The sequence below is a fragment of the Lacerta agilis genome, chromosome 7, assembly GCF_009819535.1.
Source record: "Lacerta agilis isolate rLacAgi1 chromosome 7, rLacAgi1.pri, whole genome shotgun sequence".
Classification (NCBI taxonomy): Eukaryota; Metazoa; Chordata; class Lepidosauria; order Squamata; family Lacertidae; genus Lacerta; species Lacerta agilis.
This window is the reverse complement of record NC_046318.1, coordinates 36,741,971-36,765,552: the sequence shown is the minus strand read 5'-3', so window position 1 is coordinate 36,765,552 and position 23,582 is coordinate 36,741,971. Positions and strand designations below refer to the sequence as shown.

The window sequence follows — 23,582 nt, the reverse complement described above, 5'->3', positions numbered from 1 at the left end:
AGTCCTAAGTGCACTTAGTTGCTCAAGCAGGTCAACTCCTTCCCTCTTCCCCATTGTCCATTTTTTTATGCTGCCAACTTCTAATATTCCATGGTTCGACTTTCTTCAGTCATAGACTATTTGTCCAGAGCTGGCAGCATCTCTCTGTGGTAGAAATTTGTGCTTCATTTTCTTCTTCTAATAGTCCATTTATACCATTCTACCAAGAGCTAAATTGTGACTAAGGAAATTGCTGAGGAAATGTATTTCTGACTCTTTTCAAAATATTTCGGTTATGCATTGTTCCCTTGCTGTGTTCTTTCATTTCCCTCATGTTGGCACTAAAATACTCATAACAATGTTCACAAAAACTCTTCAGAGTGTTCTCTGCAGCACTGGGAACATCACAAATGTAACAAGCCTACCTATGGTAATTAAAGCTCCCCACCCCCACCCCGCCGTGGGCTCAAGGTTTTCTGTGCATAGAATCTGGTTCTTTTTTAAAAGCAACCTTTATTGGAGAGGTGGGGGAGAGACCAAGAAAGTTCAGTAGTAAAATATGAGATGTGATAGCCCTTAGTGCATCAAAGCAAACTGTAATAATATTTTCAGCTCTCAGGATAGCAGTTATTCACTAAAGTATCACATACTAATCGCTATTGCAAGTGCATGGAAAGCAAATGCAGTAATTTAAATTATATGGTGGCTATACATCAGCTAACACATCTTTAAACAGGAATCTCATTAGTTAGCATGGACCTTTTAAAATCCAGTGTCTAGCCCCCCCCCCCCCCGCAGTCTTCAGTTAACACCAGCCCTGTTATGTTGTTAGTAGTTTTATGTGTGTGTGATTGTAACACTTGTGATGTTTCTACCCGGAAAGAGAGAAAGCAATGGACTTGATGGGAGCAATGATAGTATGGTGCAAGGAAAGGAGTGTGCCGTGAATCTTCTGGGGATGAGAATATTCAGTGGGACACATGGAGAAACCCCCTTCAGAGCTTCATACTTAACATTTCAGGGTCTGAAACAAGTCAGTGGGCTGATGCACATGGCTTGATTGTGAGCACTAATCAGAGCATAAACAGAGAGGGTAGCACTGTTTCCAGAGATCTTGGATATGCTGAAAGGGGAATGCTGAAACAGCACATTTGCTTTCCTCTGAATGTCCTTGAATGTGCCCTGTCCTAACCACAGTTGGGCACCCTGTGAGTTATGCCTGGGTGTTTCAGGTTGGTATTTGGAGTGTTTCAGGTTGGTACAGTATTTGAGAAGGGATCAGGCTGGAATTGCAGGACCTTGGACAGCTCCATGCAGAACTTGATGGAGAATCTCAAAATCTTTGACCTAGAGCAGGGGTAGGCAAACTAAGGCCCGTGGGCCGGATCCGGCCCAATCGCCTTCTCAATCCGGCCCACGGACGTCTGGGAATCAGTGTGTTTTTACATGAGTAGAATGTGTCCTTTTATTTAAAATGCATCTCTGGGTTATTTGTGGGGCATAGGAATTCATTCATATATATATATATATTCAAAATATAGTCTGGCCCACCACATGGTCTGAGGGATGGTGGACCGGCCCACAGCTGAAAAAGGTTGCTGACCCTTGACCTAGAGCCTTGTCTTTTGTTATCTCTCAGTTTGTATTCATGAGTGTAGAGGCCATAGTGTAAAGGATGCTATTTCCTGAGAGGAATCTGGCTCAGAGGGTATTATATCTGAGTGTCCAACTTGTGGGATTTGGCTCAAAGGGACTGTTGGCTAACAAGCTAAAGCTTAGTTTTGGGTCTGGGCCTGGGTTTAACAGCTTGCACTGCTGGTTTTTCTGATCCAACTGGTGGCAGTGCCTTGCTATGACTTGCTTGCAAAACATTTTGAGGACAAAATTGCTATCATCCACCAGAACTTCAACTACATTATTACAGCAGATGAATTTCAAAAGGCACCCACAGCTCTTTAAATGTCTGCGGTGTTGGATGAGTTTCAGTTAGTAAGGCTTGAGGACATGGACAAGGACATTGGTTCTGTTCGGTAGCACTCTTTACTCTCATGGATGATAAAAACTATCAAGGAATGGATAGCTCTCTGGGCTAGGAAGGTGATTAATGCTTCCTGTCTGTAAACTCCTTAAGATCTGCAACTGGAACATCTAAATACTTATTAACCAGTTGCTAAAGTTTCCTTCTTGGGCAAGGTTCTTGAAGATATAGTTGTGGGCTAGTTCCAGGCTCTCTTAGATGAAAACTGATTTTCTAGATCCATTTCATTCAGGGATTACAACTTGAGTGTTACCCGGCTTCATGGATCCTTCAATGTGGGGTGCCGTAGAGTTGAATTTTATCTTGTATGCTGTTTAACATGTATTTGAGGCCTTCTCTGTGGTAGCATTTTTTATGTGTTTTATGGATTTGTATTTTTTGCTTTTAATTTTAAGTTTAATAAAGATAATTTTAAATTTAAAAAAACACCAAAAAACAAGCACACAGGCTATAGCCATAAAGAATGCAGGAGTGCAGTTTATTTCATATTTGTACCAATCTAGAATTATCGAATTGTGGAAGAAAGCTGCCTAGATGAACATGATCTCAATTATGTTTTAAAGCTCTCGCCAAATTTGATTTGTTTTGATTTTGTTAAAACTGAAACAAGCAAAAGAGCTTCTTTAAGACCAGACAGATCAGTTAGGACTCAATCCTATACACAAATGCTTTGGAGAAAGTCCTGTCAAGTTCAGTAAGGCTGGCTTACTAGGCCTGCAGGTAATACTATTCATGATGATGATGATTATGATTATATTATTATTATTATTATTATTATTATTATTATTATTTTAGTAAGCAATTAACAAAATTCAGCACATTTGCTATCAACAAGTATATTAAAAAGTGTTTCTATTCATACAAATCCATGGTATTACTTTTCTTTAGGATTATTTCGATCCAAATATTCAAAAATCTTAAGGTGCAAGACATGTAAGTCAATATCACAAAGGTAAACCTACTAGTTCAGTTGGTAGAGCAAGAGGTTCTTACTCTCTGGGTTGTGGGTTCATGTCCCACATTGGACAAAAGATTCCTGCATTGCAGGGGCTTGGACTAGATGACCCTTTTTGTCTCCTCCAACTCTACAATTCTATGATTCCATGAACTTCTAAGTAGTTCTACTGACCCCAGCAGGATTACTCTGGGGTAAATCTACAACATTGTCAACCTCCTAAGTTCACCAGCTGTACTCCGAGAAAGCTACAGGAATGGGATGTTCTTGCTTTGAACTGCCATGAAATGCATTTGAAAATAAGATTGTTTATGGAATGAGATGGGACTGTCTGGCTCACGGGAGCCAGCTGACAGCTTCCCATCGTTTGCTACATGCTGTGCATAATCAACATTTGGCTTAACTTTCCAAGAATGATAAAATTTCATATACTGCTGCATGACATGTGAATTATTATTATTATTTTTTACATATATTCATACCACCGACTTTCCTGTAAGTTAATCTCATCTCTCATCAATTTTTCACCAGCTTCACTCTGATGTTGATAAAGGAGATGGCTCCATCAAATACATCTTGTCAGGAGAAGGGGCAAGTTCCATTTTCATTATTGATGAGAACACGGGGGATATTCATGCTACAAAGAGGCTTGATCGGGAGGAACAAGCCTACTACACCCTCCGAGCACAAGCACTAGATAGACTGACAAGTAAACCCGTGGAACCAGAATCAGAATTCGTCATTAAGATTCAGGACATCAATGACAATGAACCTAAATTTCTGGATGGCCCTTACACTGCTGGTGTGCCTGAAATGTCTCCTGTGGGTAAGTACGTGCAGTTGAAAATCAATTCTTGTTTTTCTTCCCTTTTCATATTTGCTTTTTCAATATTTTCTTTCTTCTTATTGCTTATTGCTTTATCACACTACTATGTTGTCTGTGACTTACTTCTCTTGAGTAAAAGCCAAGCTTGAACCCATCCCTGAAATCTGCTAATCCATGACATGCAACACTTAAAGTTTCTAGATGAATATTTCAAGAATAAGGGAGGCAGCGTATCTGTGAAACTATTTTCTGAAACAGATAAAAGGTATCATACATTCAGTTGACAACCAAAATAATCAGGTGACTGGAGAAACTAAAAAATGATTTTGTAGAACTGGAACAGGTTTCAGTGATTGGGGCTATTTAGTTTAGAAATAAAAAAAAAGTGACTACGTGAGGGATGGGACAGGATGGAGGTGTATGAAACCAAGCATGTTGTGTGGAAAATGCACATATAAATGTTTTTCTTCCTTTTATAATGCTAGAATGAGGAGTCATCCAATCACTGAATGTTGAACTATTCGGAATAGACAAAAGGAAGTGCTGCACAAAACAGTGCCTCTTAAACTATGTAATTCTCTTCCATAAAATGTAGTGATGGCGACCAAAGGAGATTAGGCAAATTCAAATTCAGATAGGATAGGACTAAACTAGTAGGGATGGCTATATGCCACCTCCAGGATCAGTGGTAGCATTCCTTTGTACAGTATACCAGTCAGTGCAAAACAACAACAGAAGGGGGCTGTTGTCTTTATGTCTGGGCTACTGTTACGCATCTGGTTGTCCTTTGTGGGAAAATGGATACTGAGCAAGGGAGATATTGGTTCTGAACCATATGTACCATATGTTCTTAAGGAACTTTTTTGAAGATTCATTTGAACGTTAATTTGATGTTGCACCCTAAGTGCTCTTTCAGTGTCCTCAGCAGGAGAAGTCCATAGGTACCAATCCATGATTGTCCACACGTCTCTCCTTCCCCTTAAAGAAGCAAATAAAACAGCCCTGTTGAAATGTGGTAATTCAGTATTGTCACTGATTGCTAAATATTGAAAGTTAGTCATGATTAATAACATTGTTGTCAGTCAAGATGAGCTTGGGTTTTTAGGTACTACTTGTGTATTTGGCTATTGTTTCTTCTCAGGAATAGGAAGAAGATATCATCAGTTTCTGATAAGTATTCCATGTTCAGTATCAACAGACTTTTATCTGGGTGTTTCATTTTTTCCCTTGTAGAGTAACTGGAGTCTATCTTGTCTTTTCTCCATTGAGTTTGATACACACACTCTCTTATACAGTTCTAAATGTGTTAGTTCTCTCACTGAATTGTGCTGGTTATAGAAACATAATTTCTTATACCTTAATAACCTTAAGATACCTTTTTTCTGGATCAGGTCACTTTAGAAAGAGACTCATCTCTAGAGTTTGGGCACCTGCTACTAATTAAGCTAGCCTCTATACCAGAGGTAGTCACCCTTTTTATACCTACCACCCACTAATGCATTTTTCTTGATGGTAAAATTTCCTTACCGCCCACTAGTGCTGCCGTAACATGTGGTGTAGAACCCCCTACTGCTCACCTGGAATCCTGAAACGCCCACTAGTGGGCGGTAGGGACCAGGTTGACTACCCCTGCTCTATACAGTAGCTATCAGTGTGTCCAACTGTAGCGTAAAATAGCAATATGTGGGTCGTTCTGTAAAATATTTTCTTTGCAGTCCATACTGCTTCAAGATAGTGGTTGCTTTTGGTAATATGGTTTAAAATGTCTGGAATGATGGAAATTCTTCTGCTGTAAATTGAGTTGCATTGTCAGTCATGAGTTCATGTGGAAGGCCCAAGTCAACAAAGGTATTGCTCAGCTGTGCAACAAGGCTATAGCATGCAATAGTAGGCAAATGAGTATATTGATGCCCCTAGAATAGTAGCCCACAACAACCAGATAATATCACCTTCCCAGTGCACACAGGTCAGTTGTGAGCCCCAAGTGCATAAAAGTCCATTGCTTTGTGTTGATCAAGTTCTTTAGCAGTCACAGGGTAGAGTTTTGTTATTTATGTCATATCAAATTCCAGTCCACCATACTGTATCCTTGGCCCCTTTACAACATTTGGTTAGACCCTGATATCCTTGTTGGATAAGGTTTTGGAACTTCTTCTTGTATATCATGGTGCAACAATATAGGGTGTTTTTTGTTTTTGTTTGCTTGTTAGTTTGTTTTGCTCTTAGGCCTTTCAATTCATTCAGTTGCATACAGACAGAAGAGTACTTCCTAGCATACTCTGGTTTCTCTTCAGATTGTATAAATCTTTACCCTTTTTGAAGAGTACTTCCTACTAATCTCTGAGGTATTGCTAAGGTATTCAGGTCCTCCTGATATAATATAGTGTAGGATTTATCCATGAGTAGATATGTACATCTGACAAGCCTATTTTAGAATGCTGATATAGAAATACACATAGCATGTGCCTTGACTTCTTCCTTTCACCTGCAATTCCCTGTTTGCACTGTGGGCTTCATAATAATGCATCTGCTATGGGTGTCTTTTTTGTGTCTTCTAACGTACTTGTCTACTGAGTTGAATCTCATCATTGTTAGTAGAAGATGCTGGCCTAGTAATGTACTTGAACCAAACCTTTTTCTTAAATCAAGGTCACCAAGGGTTTATAGTCTTTGAAGAGTCTGAAAGAAAGTAGATCACATAGGCAACTATAAAAGCTTTACAGTGCCCAAACACTAGCAAAACATTCTCTCTTTTCACCCCCTTCAGTTTGTGCATAGCATTTTTCTGCTTCAGTAAGAGGTTAGGTAAGCGGTCTGGAACAGAATGCAGTGAGCTTGCATTCTGAACTAGGCAGCTGAAGTAGCATCACACCTTATTCAAAACTAAGAAGAAGAAGAAGAAGAAGAAGAAGAAGAAGAAGAAGAAGAAGAAGAAGAAGAAGAAGAAGAAGAACTTGTTGGCATCACAAAAAGTATAAGATTGGCTATCAGAAGTTGTGTGCCCTTTATATTTGTAAAGGTAGCCTCCTGAACTATCTCCCAAGCCTGGTCATTGTGGATTTCAGTAAAAGGTTTAGTGGCTGTGCCTCTTTGAAGACGTCTTTCGGATATTTATTGATTTTAGTTAGAAGAATTTATAAAGCACTCAGTCAAAGAGTCCCTTTGTGGTGAACCTAAAGCAATTACAAATAAAACCAGCAATGTTTAGAAACAGCTATATGTAACTTGTTAACATGTCCTGGTAACCTTGATGAATTATTATTTTTTAAGCCATTGCCTTAAGCAGGACAATGAAGATGTTCAACAGTGTCAGAAAGCATCTTGGTTCTGTAATGTTAGTCAGTGCTTACAACTCTCTGGACAATGTCCTTCTCTAAGCCTGTCCTTGTCCCATATTGTGGGATTACTTGACCCAAGAACCGCATTTCAACTTTGCATTAATTAGTTTGGGTCCAGATTCAAGGAGACTGTTCCATAAGATGACCGGAATTTTGTCATGATCTTCCATTGATGTCTTAGGATGTGTATTAGGATGTTGTCCACTAATACCACAGCTCCTTTTGTGTTTCTAAGGAGCCTTGTCATCTTCCTTTGAAAAATCCTGGGAGCCCTTGTGATTCCAAATGGCAGACATTGAAAACAATATACCAAAGTACGTGATAAATTTTGTCAGTTCACCACTCAGTTTTGTCAAAGGTGTTTGCCAGAAACTGCTTGAGGCATCCAATTTGGAAACTACTTTGGCTCCTGTCACTTTGGGGAAAAGGTCATCTAGCATTGGGAATACATATTTTTCTCTGACTACAGCTTCATTAAGTTTTTAAAGATCTAGACAGGTGTGCATTTTCCCATTTTTCTTGATGACAGGGACCATTGGTTCATACCATGAGGTGAGCTCAGTCATTTGCTTAAGTGTGCTCCTTTCTTTTATCCTTCCTAGCTCCATTTCTACATTGTGATATAGGTGAATAGATATTCTGTGGCTGTTTGTACGTAGTATTGTTTGGCCACAGATCTTAAAGCAGTGTCCACAATGTCTCATTTTCTTAGGCAGTTTTTGTCAAACAGTCCTATTTCTCCCACAACTTTTAGTAACCCCATTCAGGCAGCTATCCCATGACTGAGGATTGCATGGCAGACAGAAACGGCTCATCTATGTAGCTGGTTAGTGTAGTAGAGCTTCCAAAACCATGTACTGTATAATATTCCTTGGGCCGTGTAAAACAATTGCTGTCTTTTGCACATCAGTGAGTGCTCTGGAATTTTGCATAGGCCTTCTCTGAAATAAGTGTAAGATAAGCTCCTAGATGTATTTTGAAATTAATAGCATTTTGATTGGTAGTTAAGTTTATTTTCCAAGGAGGGTTAATGTCCTTACACAACATAAACTTTAAGAAAAAATGCCTGTAGACCACTGTGGTGAGTTGTTGCACCACCTGAATACAACAGCTCTCGGGATGATGTCCTTCTCTAGGCCTATAATGATGGTAAAATGTCCTGTCTTCAAACACTTTCCTCACTATGCTCCTCTAGCTTGACTTTTGTAATTGGTTTTTGTAAACTGCATAGATAATTTTGATCAATGGGTTGTCTAGAAATGGCATTACCTTCTGTGTCTGCCAGGGCCCACTTGAGATTCTTACATTTTTACATCAACCTTGCAAATACCTCGAACACCTTACTGGCCAAACAAGCCTTTGTTTCTCTTCAAAAGAACACCACTTGGCATCAAAACCTATCTGATATCCTGGTTAGATACACCCTACCGGAGTTTAATACACTCAAATTGTGGAGCCCGGACAAAGTTCGGGAATGGATCCTGGAGAGAGACGCCCTGTTAGACATCACAAAAATACAGAACCCAGGGTCCTCCCACTGGTTTCCCCGACTGAAATCAGTTAAAACCTGCGCCAATTACTTGGCGAATATCACCGATCCCACACTTCGGAGAGCTTTCACCATGGCCCGTTTTCAAACTATCCCTACGGCCTATCTGTCAGGCAGATATGCAAAAATCCCGGTAGAGCACCGTTTATGTCCTTGCCACATGAGAACCAAAGAGGACCTCACGCATTACTTATTGTACTGTCCCATTTACTCGGCCTTCAGGGATGCGATCTTACAAACTATTCCCAAGTCATTAGTCAATTCTGAGGACCAAGTAAAGTTTCTGCTGGTGGACGCTGACCCACGGATTACCCACGTGGTAGCGGTTTTCATGGCGAGGGCTATGAAAACCAGGGTGGGGTTCCTGAATGAGGTAGTGAAGGCCCTCCCATCGCTCTCCTAACCTGTTGAATCCTTTTTTCTGTATGGGGGGGTGTTGGGTTTCATTTTTTGCCTCTTTGTTTTTTGTTTGGTCTGGATTTGTCCCCTTTGCTGCGACAGCGCGGCACAGGCTTTTAAAATCTTAAACCTATTTTAATAATGTTATTGTTTACTTTTTAACGGTGTTGTATGGTGTTTTGTGTAAAGGCATGGACCTCACAAACCTAATAAATGTTGTTGTTGTTGTAGAAATGGCATTAGATCAGGGGTAGGCAACCTAAGGCCTGTGGGCCGGATGTGGCCCAATCGCCTTCTCAATCCAGCCTGTGGATGGTCCGGGAATCAACATGTTTTTACATGAGTAGAATGTGTCCTTTTATTTAAAATGCATCTCTGGGTTATTTATGGGGCATAGGAATTTGTTCACCCCCCCCCCCCAATATAATCCGGCCCACCACATGCTCTGAGGGATGGTGGACTGGCCCATGGCTGAAAAAGGTTGCTGACTCCTGCATTAGATAAATAAATATGGCTTTGTAAAGAGTTACATCCTCTGACAGTTGCATCATTTCAGAAAGTGCTTGGTCTATAATTCCAAGCACCAAATTGTCTTAAAATTTTTCATGCTCACTGTGTTCATTCTGTTTATTCAGGATCCTAAAAATAACTCAAATGTGCACCCACATTCATTTATGGCCCTTCTCAGCAAAGGTAAAGGATTTAAAAACATTGTTAGCTCCCCACACCTGTACCATAAAGGAGTGAGCACAATTCTTTTCTCTCTGGAGCTGTTTTGGTCAGGCAAAGGTAAACATTTTTGACTCTTTTCTTCAGGATTCTTTAAAGTGGAAACTTCTGGTCCAGGGAACTGTGCCTAGAGTTGGGTGAATCTCTCATCTTTTCAGTCCTAAGTTCAGTTCTCCACATTTTTATATGAAAATCAGCATTTTAGTGCAAATTTATTTATTTATTTAAAATGCACACATTTTTCTTTGTAGTTTTGCTCATTATTCATTTTTGCAAAGCAATTTCCCCTAATATAATGCCTGTCTGTATCTCATGTTCACTAATATATGCATTTTTGTACACATTGCTTGTCTGGAGGATACCACTAAAAAATAAGAGAAGTGTAAATTTGGGAAGGTGGCTGTTTTGTGTCGTTTCAAAATGTACACATTATGTAAGTTTGCCTTTCAGTGTGGACTAAATAATAATAATAATAAATCCCCTCCCTAACGGTGACACTGTTTGTCACATTTGGAATTTGTGAGTTCTGACACCAAGTCATGGAAGAATCAGGACACCAGTCAGGAAGCTAGACAAGAACTTTATTATGTCTCTCCATGAAGAACTGAACAGTAGCAGGAATCTCATGGCTGCACCCGGATACAACTATGTCTGGTGCTATCAAATGATTAATGCAATCTAAAGCCCCTACTCTACCCATGTGGCTTTGCCGAGTGCTAGGGCCACTGTCACATCTGCAATCTTGCAGCACATTGTGGCCATGGTGGAATATGGGGAGGCAGTAAGGCTGCTGTACCAGTCTGGAGCTGGCTTCACAATCAGGCTCGGATCAGGCCCAATGCCATCATGTGGCAACAGTGAGATGGCTCAAGATCCAACAAGCTGCAGATTAGCTCAGCCCCTTGCACTTCCTATTTCAGGGCCTTCTGCTGACTGCCCATGGAAGGCATCCCACGACTGTCACTCTCACTTGCATGTTTGGCAGGCAGAGTGACACTTGCATTACGCTTTTTGCAGTGGGAGGTCATCTTGGCTAGGAGAGCTGAGTAGAGGGACACCTCATCTCGATCCAAATCCCACCCAACTCAGCTCACGTGTGCTTTGGATTGCTCTGCTAATTATATAAGGACACCGTCCACACACACAAAGAAAGACTAGTTTATTGTGGCATGAGCTTTCATAGCTAAGGTTCTACAGTGGTGCCCCGCTAGACGAAAATAATTCGTTCTGCGAAAATTTTCGTCTAGCGGGTTTTTCGTCTTGCAGAGCGGCAACGAAAAAAACAACGAAAAAAAGACGAATTTTTTTCGTCTTGCGAGGCAGCCCCATAGACTTTTTCGTCTAGCGGGGCAGCCTTCCGCTAGACGAATGCCTTCGTCTAGCGAGTTTTTCGTCTAGCGAAGCATTCGTCTAGCGGGGTACCACTGTACTTCATTTGATGCAGTTTTAGACCTAGGTCTGTTCTATTCAAGGTGGCCCTAAACTTTTCACAGATGTCATTTGTTTATCTCAAGTCAATGGTCTCTTGGTGTTTTTCAGAATTCAAGGGAATCCAGATTGTATCCAGACTTATTTCCCCTGGAAATGGCCATACATAAATAGTTTGGATGTATCTTTGGATAAATTTATTCCCTTCATTGGTGTCCATCATTAGTCGTACACACATTAGAACCATTAAAATGAATGGACCTAACTTAGTCATGTCTATTAAATTCAATGAGTCTACTCTGAATGACCAACACTGGGTGCAACCTCTTGTGTTCATGTAACTGTGTTAGCAAGTAGGTCTTCCAGATTGCAGACTGAGAATATAAAAATACCACATCAGAACAAACAAACAGTCTCCAGTTGCTATGCGCTGCTCTTGAAATCATTTGTCCCTGTAGCGACGTAAAGGAGAGTGGTTTGAAACATGAGTCAGGGGCAGAGGGGAGACAAGTAAATCACTTTTACTGCAATATGATTTTACTAAAATGTAAGCATAAATATTATTGCTGAGTTGATAGCTGGCTGTTTTCCACAGTCCTTTAACACAATGTCAGTGAAGGGGGAAAAAAGAGAGAGAGAATAACCTCTGAAGAAAAGATGGAGATCAGTGTTTCTAGAGGAGGGGAAACCATGAGGGCAAGAAACAGAATTCTTAAAGCTGTTTCCAGCTGCACTCCATTAGAAGGCAAAAACTTGGATAATCCATTACTTTTAAGACCAAATGATTCCCCAACTTTACGAAGACTATATATTTGAACAAAGAAAACCCCAATGCTGAGATCTCTTTCTCTCTCTGTGTGTCTCTCCAGTGGCCTCTCCTAGGGTTAAGAAAATTTGATAGAAGCACCACACTTTAGGCTGGCTTTGTATTAAATATATATTGTTCTTAAATCTCTGAGATTTCTGTGTGGATTTGTATTCCCCAAGTTCAGCAGGGGGCAGCATTGGAAAGTATCTTGCTCCTTCATCTTACCCCCTGAAGAGGACTGCTCTTCAGCTTTCAAACCTTTGTTATTCTTCTTCCCTTTGCCTATGCTGATCTTTTTTAACTCAGTGCTTTAATCCCCAAGCCACATTCTCAACAGCAGTGTTTTTGTCGAAGCCCAGAAACATCTCTGAAATAAATATCACGAGGCCTCGAAGGTTTCATTAGGTTCCAAACACACACCCCTTTCCCACAAAAAAATAAAATAAAATAATGAGGTTAATGACTCCATGCCCCTCCGTACTGTCTGTCTGTTGCCAACATGATTGGAAGCACTACCACACCTTCTAAGGTTCTCTACTTTTCCAACCACGATCATTTTAGGTTTCCTGTGCTGTAGGAGGGCAACTATCTACAATTCCCAAAGTTCCCTGGAAAAGATTGTTAAAGCACTCTGGGAATTGTAGTTCTGTGAGGAGAATAGTGCTTTCCTAACGACTCTTAGCACACTTAAGAAACTGCACAACCATGTGTTCTTAGAATATTTTTTTATAGCTTATGAAGCAGTATCCTGCAATCAGAAAGATGTTTGATGGTCTTCCATTGCCATCAGCAAATCAGTGAATAGTTTTGTAAGGACTAAACATATTTCAACAAATTTCACATTGTTAGAGGTGTGAGGTAAATTTTTGCTTTGAAGACTCAAGTAGTGGTTATGAAATAGGAAAAAAAAAACATGCATTTACATGCAGGGGGGAAAAATCACCACAGCACATCTCAAATGAACAACCATACCCTAGGCCAACCCCAACCTCTCTCACCACCAAAGGAACAAAAGTGAATAGCAGAGAACCTGTACAAGCGACGCTGACACAAAACCCCACATATATTAAGTAAAATAGAAACATTGCCACCCAATCCCACCCCCACTCACCTCTCCCCCCTCCACCTCTTTCCCCCTTTTCTTCCTAATGTCTCAACAAATGAAACTGATCTGTAAAAAATGTTACTGGGGGTGGGGAGAGAGACATTGCACATACTTTTTAAACCAATAAAATCTTTAATAAAAATACATTTAAAAAAATGCAGGAAACAAATGGCTGCCAAAGACCTAAGGCACAAAATTAATGTGACAAGAAATCTATGGATCACCTTACCAAGTAAATTTGGACTTCTAGCTTGCCATACCAAAACATTGGAAACCGCTGGCCTACATTGGCTGGCAAGGCACCTGTAGGGTTTCAAACAGGAGTCTCCCATTCCTACCTGGAGATGCTAGAGATTGAACCAATAGTGTTCTTTGTGCAAGGCAGATGTTCTACGACTGAACTGAGACCCTTCCATTGATCCAAGCTGCCTTGAACCAAAGTGGCATTGTCCAAATGCCCAAGGAAAGCAGGGGCGCTTTGCTCTGATTTCAGATGGATATTGTGCCCACACTCAAGTCATGCTTGTTAGCTCATTGTAGCTCATGTACAGTATTTGAACACAAGTGGAGGAAATATTTGAATGAATGCAACCAAACACTAGTGAGGGCTCATTATCGAGCCTACCTATCGAGCGTCAGTGAAGGCAGCAAAGAAGGCATATTTGCTGCTTCCGTTTCATCCTCAGTATGTCGTCCAGCAGAGATTTTCCGGGTTGTACAGGGCCTTTTACAGGCTGGCCCAAAGGAGGTGGTAGAACCAGTGCCAGATTTACGTATAAGCTAAACAAGCTATAGCTTAGGGCCCCCCTCTCTTGGGGGCCCCCCCCAAAATTAAAGGAAAAAAACAACTGGATGTACATTTCCAGAATATAAGATAATTAAAAAAAATCAAACCTACATACAGCAACATATTTAGTTATGTGCAAATGGGTTTAGATACCTGTTAGGTCCATATAGCATATATTCAACACAAAAAACAGTGACAATTTGTTGTTGACAAAGGACAGCTGGACATATAAAGGGCCCCATTACCTTCAGTAGCTTAGGGCCTCATCAAACCTAAATCCGGCCCTGGGTAGAACCAATGGTAGCTCACTGTGACTTGTTTGCAAAGCATTTTGAGGATAAAATCGCTTGCATCCACCAAGACTTTGACTCTGCTATTATAGCAGATGAATCTCATGGGGTGTCCAGAGCACAGTCTAGTCCTGTTGTGTTGGATTAGTTTCAGTTGATAAGGCTCAAGGATGTAGAAAAAATGCTCGGATCAGCCAGGGCAACCACCTGTACTCTTGACCCTTACCATTCTTGGCTAATAAAAACCAGCAAGGAGGGAACAGCTGGCTGGGACAGGGAAGTGATCAATGCCTCTTTATGAGAGCTGGCAATCCCTGCTTGCTTGAAGGAGGCAATGGTAAAACCATTCCTTAAGAAACCTTCCCTGGATTTGCAAAACTGGCCAGTTGCTAATCTTCCTTTCCTAAGCAAGGTTCTGGAGTGAGTGGTCACAGACCAGATCCAGGCACTTTTGGAAGAAACTGGTTTTCTGGATCCATTCCAATTGATGTTTTGGCCCGGTTTTGGCACAGAAACTGCTTTGGTCACCCCGTATGATTATCTCTATTGAGAGAGAGAGAGAGACAAGGAAAACATATCCCTGTTAATTCTTCTCAACCTCTCAATGGCTTTCAATATGATTGACCATGGTATCTTTCTGAAGCAACTGCCCAAACTAGGGGTGGGTGGCAGCGCTTTGCAGTGGTTCCAGTCCTACTTGGATCGTTGTTCCCAGAGGGCGTTGCTTGGGGAATGGTTTTCAGCCCCATGAAACCTTCAATCCTATCCCCTCTGTTGTTTAACATCTACATGAAACTGCTGGGTTGGGTTTTCCAGAGGTTTGGAATACGTTGTCAGCAGTATGCTGATGACACTCAGCTCTATTTCTCCTTTACATCTGCAGGTGAGGCAGTGGAAGTGCTGGACCAGTGTCTTGCCTCGGTAATGGACTGGATGAGAGCCAACAAACTGAAACTCACTTTAGATAAGACTGAGGCACTGTTAGTGGGTGGTTCCCTAGACTAGGTGGGTGGGAGATCGCCTGCTCTTGATGGGGTTACACTTCCTCTGAAGGAGCAGATTCGTAGCTTGGGGGTACTCCAGGAGCAAGACAGTTTAAGCATATTACACCGATCCTGGTCCAACTGCACTGGCTACCAAATAGTTTCTGGGCCCAATTTTGACCTATAAAACCTCAAATGGCTCAGGACCACAATACCTCAAGGACTGCTTCTTTACATATAAACCTACCCAGACCCTGAGATCATCTTGTGAGGCCCTTCTTCATGTGTCTCCTCCTGAAGAAGTCAGGAGGGTGGCAACACAAGAACGGGCCTTCTCTGCAGTGGCTCCCCATCTGTGGAATACTCTCCTCAGGGAAGTCCGCCTGGTGTCTTCATTATACACCTTTAGGCGCCAGGCAAAAATGTTCCTTTTTAACCAGGCCTTTGATTGATTTGATTTACAGTCATACCTTGAGTTGCGTACGCTCCATGTTGCGTACGTTTGACTAACGGACCTCCGCAACCTAGAAGTCCTCCCAGGAGCACACGTGACGTGCGGGTGCGCAGAAGCATTCTGCACACTTTGCACATGCACAGAAGCGCAAAAACATGCAAACTTCTGGGGTTCCCCCCCCCCGGGGTGTTTGTGTTAAGCACACCTGTGTTATGTAGTGCGATCCGGAACGGATTGCTTGCATAACATGGGGTACCACTGTACATCCTATGCCCTTTTTAAAATGTGAGGGCTTTTGGGGGGGGTATTGGATTGTTGCTTTTTATTATGTATTTTGTGGTTTTATATTTTGATTTTATTCTGTGAACCACCATGAGACTTCCAGGTATAGGGCAATATATAAATTCTAACAACAACAACAATGTATTAATAAATGTGGCCCCCTTTGCCCAACAGCTCTCTCTTATTTTCATGGAGGGGAGGGATGAAAGTGCAGTGAGATATGATCTTCTCCTCTTGCTGGGAGTTGTTGACACTCTTTCAAATCAATGAAGGAAGAGTCAGGCCTCAAGCTAGTGCAATAAAGGTCATGTCTCTTATTCTAGTACAGCACAGATATTTCACTCAGGAATATCCTAAGCATATCTGCTTGAGGCTCAGCTCTTCTTCATTTGTATTTGTGTGTGTGTGTTTGGCTCACTTCCTTGCATTTCCTCCTGCTCTTTGAAATAAATCAATATCTGAGACTGCCTTGTATGTCTGATCCTGTGCCAGTGAATGCTTAAGGCCTTGTGCCCTGTGGCTAACAACCACACAGGCAATGTACTCTCCGAGCACCCAGGTAATCCTTGCATGACGCTAGCCATGGTGTTAAAGGCAGTCGTGCGGATTGAAGATTTTACACATGCAGGGACTGGTGTGGGAAGTCCTGTGGAGACAACCAACCATGCCACATTCAGCGTAAGTGTAAAGTAAAAGAATCCTGACTCCTTCATAAACAATGCTTGAAAGTAGGTGGTAATTAAGCCATTTGGACAAAAGCCCCTATGTAGTATATTGTATAATCCTAGCAGATGTCTTTGTTTTGGAGAATGATTAGAACTTGAAATCAGCGGGTTTTTCAGGGAAGATTCATTTAAGCTCTGTGGTGCAGCTAGATGGATGTTACTTTTATAGATAATTGGAGACACATCCTATCCCTGATTTATGATGCTAACAGTTTACTATGGTTATATATGGCAGACTACTTTATTAGTTCTGTCGCACATACAAGTTATTCCTTCACAGTGTATATTCTTGTTCAGATGGTAAAACAGAGGGAAATTAATTCCTATACAAAGGAGCAGCAAAAGGTGTATAAATCACCAGAAAATAAGGTTTAAGTGGGATTATATGTGGTGCATGGGCCTTGTATACTACGGCAAATTAAATCTACTTCAAGCTTCTTGGAATGGTATATTTAAATGCCTTTGGGGTTACCAGTGGAGTAATATTTAATACTGCATTAATATTGGATTAAGGATTTAGTACCATGAACTGCTTGTGTGGCATTTATCTTACATAGTCACATTGATTCATAGTTTATTTATAAGACACGGTTTCTAATTAAACATCTACAGCATTTATGAAATATTAAGGGGAAACAAAGTATCTACCTCCTATTTTGTTTAAAATTATATTCATGGCAAGGATTTTATTAATTAGCCACTGAGTACAGCAAAAAATAATTTTCAGCCAAAATAAATTATGAAAGCATGAAAAATACCAATCTTATAGAGATGATTACTAAATTCTCCCCAGTTTTTTTTTGTCCAGATTATCTGATCTTGTTTGCAGCATGGCAGCAGTGCATTAGCAATCCACTATTCTTCCATTTAAAAATAAACAATTCTGATCTGTAAAGACTACTGTGCTTTCACAGTTTCCCTGATATTCTTTTTCTTCACCCCTCTCTCTTTCCCCCTCCCCCCTTCCACATTCCAAGTTCTCAATGTACCTAAATATCTTTGCAAATTAATTAAATACTAGACAAAACTTTCTGGGTCAGCTTGGACTGGTCACATTCTCTCAACCTAAACTCTACCTCACAGGGTTGATGTGAGAATAAAAGTGGGGGACACTGTGCATGCCCTGAACTCTTTGGAGGAAGGTTGCAGTGATGTATTAGAATATAATAATGTATTTTAAAGAAATGTTGATGGAATGTTACGTATGATTGCATCCCCATATATGTGCACTGTGATTAATTAATCCAAACAGATGCTTGTGTGCATTGGTAACCCTGACACCAAAAAAGACAGAAATGAACAGCTGGAACTGAAAACTGTGACAAAATGCATGTATGTTAGTTCTGGAATTAATTTTTTAGTTTATCCCATGTAAAATAAGCAACAAGATATATTGGAATGGGTAGAATGGTGACTGAATGAGTCTTGACCTTGACTGAATCAGGGTGACCTTTATCAGAAAAAAGAAGTATGGGTGTATGTGCCAACCTATCATTCTTGATCTTTCAGCAGCTTTTGATACCGTTGACTATAGCATCCTCCTGAACTGACTCAGTGAAAGAGATAATGGGCACTGTTTTACAGTGGTTTCAAGTCCTATCTCTGGGGTTGGTTTCAGGTAAGATCATCTTATGGCTCCGTAGCTCTTGTGGCTATTTAACATCTAGTTCCAGCCGTCATGAACAATTATTATGAGATTTGGGGTGAGCTGTCATCAGTATACTGTAACATCTGCACATCTCTGTAGCATCTAAATCAGGAGAGGCCATGGAAGCCTTGGGCCACTGCCTGGACTTGGTGGTAGGCTGGATGAGGGTCAAGTCTGAATCTAGGCAAGATGAAGGTTCTGTGGATGAGAGGGTCAGTTGTCTTCTTTGGATGGTGGTGTATTTCCCATGTACTCTCATGAAGCAGCTGGTTTGTACGTTGGGGGTGCTCCTGGATCCATCCCTGTCACCAGAACTCCAGGTGACCTTAGTAGCTAGGAGTGCCTGTTGACCAGCTTCAAATGATAAACAGCTATGGTTGTTTCTGGACTGGGATAGACTGACTACTGTCATCCATGCAATTGTAATCTCAATATTGGATCACTGCCATTCACATTATATGGGACAGGCCTCAAGGTTGGTCCAAAAGCTGCAGCTACTGCAAAACGCAGAGTCTTGACAACTCACTGGGACAGCATATTGCTACCATGTTACACCACTGCTGAAAGCATTTCACTGGCTGCCAATTAGCTTCCAGACTAAATCCAAGGGACCGGATTAGCTAAAGGATTACCTAAAAGATTGTCGCACCCCTTATATACCCACCTGATTACTGTGCTCTGCAGAACAGAGCCTCCCACAGCCATTATCTCACCAGGATGTCCATTCCATAGGTTGTCAGAATTTGGCCTTTAGTGTGGCAGCAGCTACCCTTTGGAACTCCTTCCCATGACATATCAGACAAGCGCCAATTCTGTTGTCTTTTGGGGGCCTGTTGAATGTTTTCTTTTCTTCTTAGCAAGCCTTTGAAATGGAGATTCTTATCCCAGTCTGCATTGGATTTGAAAATATTTTTATATATGTTGTAAATTGTTAAATCGCCTTGGGATGTTTCACAGGAAGCCACTCATAAAGGAGATAAATAAAATATGCATGATCTGCAATCACAAATATACATTTTGTGTAAGCATGGTGATTGGCAATGACATTACTTTTCCATGATGAAGAGTCAGCACTTGGATACAACTAAGAGAAATTGAAGTATGCCTAAGTACCACTTCAATGAGTAAAATGACAAACAGCCATGACTAACTGTGGCTTCCCAAACTTAACTGTGTGTAACTTGGAGGCTGGCTCATTAGGGCAAACAAGACACTTTCCCACCAACTTAAGTCTGCTCTTAGCCAGCCCCCAGCTGTCTGCCTTCTTATACAACAGCCAGTTTAACAGGGTGGAAGTGTCTGTCAGCTTCCAGTTCCTTTGTCTTGGTGTTACCCATTTACAATTCAGCATGGAGGAAATAGGGATAAAAGTAGAATTAGTTGGCTCTGCCTCTAATTGGCTCTTATTCTTCCTGTCACTAGCTCTGGCTTCACCTACTGCTGGCCTCCTTGCCTTTGACCCTACCACTTCCAATGTGTAACTGTCATATGTGACAGTTTACCCCTGTGTATAAGTGATTTCTGTACAAAAAGAACCAATGTTTGATGACTGCCTCACCTTCAGTAAATATGTATGTTGGTTTATGTATAACATGCTGAAGATCACTTCTTATTCAGTGCTCCACTGAAGTGGTATGTCAACTACAAGTTTTTAAATAGAACCAAACCACTACATGCATGTGATAAGTTCATGCTTCTGAACCATGTAAAAATATTGAGGGGTGGGGAGTAAAAATATAAGATTCTACCTTCTTCTTTTCTACAATGCCCCAAAAAGGATGGTGAGCCACATCCCAGGTTTTTTTTTAAATAATAATAATAATAATAATAATAATAATAATAATAATAATAATGATATTAATATTAATGCAGCACAATCATATGCATATTGACACAGAAATAAGCCTCATTGAGTTCAGTGGCATTCAGTGGTAAGTGTTTATAGGATTGCATCCTTAGCCATTTATGTGATAAGCTCACATGACCTGCTCAGTTAAAGACATAGAAAGGGTGCATAGTTTGTGTCAGTTCTCACATTATGCAAATTGTTACTTTACAACACATTTTATAAAAAAAGTTGAACTTTTCCAGGAAAAGTTATGCGTCAGTGATGGTGCTTCTCTGCAGGAGAGGGAGGGATGTATCTGGCCCACATCTGTGTAGAATCACATAAAAGAGAAGGATGTGCAGAGAGTTATGTTGAGGAGCCGGTTCAGCTTTTCCCTAACTTTGCTGTTGTAATGACACAAGGGGAGTGTATGTGTGTGTGTGTTTTCCAATGAATGACAGGAGGACCCACCAATTAGCATCATGCTTATTGTGAATGTGGGCATTGCTTTGTGATTGACACAAGGGCCAGCCAATCAACACTGTGCAAAACTCACTTCTCACAGTGGAAAATAATCCGTCACAGCTCAGGATATTGATATGTGCAGGGATTTCCGCAGTAGGTTTATTGTCGAATGTATGTATATATCCTTTGCTATATCGTTTGTTTAGAGTTGTCTATATTGGGTATATTAACAGTTGTTTGTGCTGCTTATTTTGTGTTTTGTGTGTGTGTGCACGCGCGCATGCGAGTAGTTTGGATTTACTGATTGTTCATGACCAACTAATCTAGGATTTCAAATTAATCTGGTTCAGTGGTAGCACTGGATAAAACAAGATGGACTTTGCAACAGTTGCTTGGCATGCTGTGAGCAATGGTGCACAAGTATATTTCTACTCCTCCGAGACAGAGCGGAAAAGCAAAGTAATATAGTCTCCCTACACTGAGTTGTGTGTTTTGACTTCCTAACAAGTGTGCAGACATAAACATTTCATCGTTGAGGGTGATCCATGCGTATCGCCTTTATAAGATAGCTTCTCTTCCTGCACACACTTCCATGGTATAGTCTTCTTTCATACTTGTTCCACCTCAGAATGCATTTGGGAAGATTGCTGATCGAAAGCATTTCCCCTCCATGTGATGTGCAGACACATGCAAATCAGTATGGAGTGGTCTGCTCATGTGACCTTGGCGTAATATCACTGCAACTGGATTCTTGTTAGAAGGTAAAATAAAGGTTGAAAGGTTGCCTGTTAAAAGTATAGTAAAAGTGATAGTGGAAAATCGCATTTGTGAGAGACAAATGAGCTGTTTAGGCATTGAAACTCTTCATTTCCTAACTGCTAGTCCATTGGTACCACTTATCAACTCAGAAGAAAGTTCCATTGAATTCCTATACTTACAGTATGATCCTGAGACTTGCAGCCTGAATCTCTGACTCTGTTTTTACTTGTTATAACTTATTTTTGGTCTGTTTTATGTTAATGCTCTGTTGTGGTGAATCCCCTGGTAGGAAGGTGCTGCAGGAATGCATATAGGAAGGTGCTATAGGAATGCAGGGTGGTGCTTCTTCCTACAGCAAGAATGGTGAATTGGGGGCCCTAGGAATTTGTTAGTGATGGAAGTTGGTATCAAACTGTTTCCAGAAGGCCACAGGTTCCCCACCCCTGTCCTTTAGCGACGCTTGTGACTCATTTTCCATTTCTGCATGCTGTGAAATACAGGCCACCACTCATGACAAGGATTGGAAGCTGATGAGCAAGAATAGCTTGATGATCCTTCAAGAGGAGCATCAGAGAAGGGATTTTGTTGTTGTTGTTCAGTTGTTCAGTCGTGTCCGACTCTTCATGACCCCATGGACCAGAGCATGCCAGGCACGCCTATCTTTCACTGCCTCCCGCAGTTTGGCCAAACTCATGCTAGTCGCTTCGAGAACACTGTCCAACCATCTCATCCTCTGTTGTCCCCTTCTCCTTGTGCCAACATCAGGGTCTTTTCTAGGGAGTCTTCTCTTCTCATGAGGTGGCCAAAGTACTGGAGCCTCAACTTCAGGAGAAGGGATTAGGCTGGGCTAGTTTACTCCTCTCCCCTGCCTTCCCCCTTGCTGCCCATTCTACAGCATTTGATCGTTCTTCTGGGGACATTTTGTGTTCCAGTTGCCCTTGTATATGTGGGAGCAATGTTTCTATGAACAACTCCTACGTAGCTGAAAAAACACCCCAATGTTTAAATGAGCCAGTCATTGGATAGGGCCCGATTGTGAATATTTCCCACAGATTGCCACCTTCCTCTGGCTTACTGCTGAATCTGTTGGACAGCGCCATACGATTTCCCTTTTCCCGCTTGCTGTTGTGCTCAAATCCTGCTTGCAGGTGTCTGATTAGCCACTATTAGAACAGGATGATGGACTTAGATGGGCCATTGGCCTGATCCAGTAGGCTCTTCTTATGTTCCCTTGCGTCTAGAAGAGGTTTACTCAAGACCTCCCCAAGCATTGCACTTGTTTTAGATTTACATTTAATACATCACCTTCCACATTTTCTGTGTAGAAAATCCATATTTCCCACACGTATCATGCAAAGAGGCTTGGGAAATCGAGAGATATTTTAGTAACTCCATTTTTTTATTTGACCCCTGGAGTTTTGCAACTGTACTGGCTTCATCCATAATATTGTCTGCAAGAGAAACACCTGGCATTAGCAAGCCAGCAGGATTTACAAGCCACCCCTAGTGGGCTTACAGAAACTGTCATTGCAGTTATGTATGATTCTGTGGTTCCCTTAAGAATGATCAGCAGTAAACATAGAGCTTACTATGGGAGGAATTTGTAAGGATTGTTGTCAGTAACTGCTGGTCTTGAGAGTTCAGTTAGCACTTCCTGGAGAGATTGTACATTTCAGCATGACAACACAGGTATTCAAAATAATGAACTGAATGAGCTTTAGTAGCTTTACAGTATATAACCATGATCAAAATAGAGAATATAGCAAATAAATAGATCTAGTTTGAAAAGTCACAATTTTGCTGGCATAGATAGATTTGCATTTTCTTGTCCAGTTCTTGTCCAGTTCCCAGAATGGGAGAGTGCCAAACCAATAATAATAATAATAATAAAGTGTTACATGCTATCACTGCTTTTTAGAATAAATAAATACATAAACCTTCATTGGGGAAACTCTGGGTATGCTCAGATTTACCCGCTCTTAGACCTTTTAAAGAGGTGTTTTCTATCAGAGGAGAGAAACATTCTACATATACTAAAAAAGGACCTTATATCCTTAACACACACACACACACACACACACACACACTTTAAAAGAAACTAGATCATCTTGTAAAGGAACAAACATTTTGTACATGTTTAAAGGCACATAATACTAGGGTCTTTGGGAAGGGACACTCTGGACATGCTCAGAAGAAATCAAACTTAA

At 41.0% G+C, this 23,582-nt stretch overlaps 1 protein-coding gene across 2 annotated transcripts in view; it reads left to right on the top strand.

Annotated features, from left to right (window-relative positions):
- The window catches only part of CDH7 (cadherin 7), a 119,408-nt gene that overhangs the window by 46,694 nt on the left and 49,132 nt on the right, over nucleotides 1–23,582 (top strand). For both annotated transcript variants that reach the window (XM_033154829.1, XM_033154828.1), the window contains exon 3: nucleotides 3,504–3,798. In XM_033154829.1, coding sequence (XP_033010720.1) covers nucleotides 3,504–3,798 — 295 coding nt within the window. The remainder of the gene's footprint in view (nucleotides 1–3,503; nucleotides 3,799–23,582) is intronic.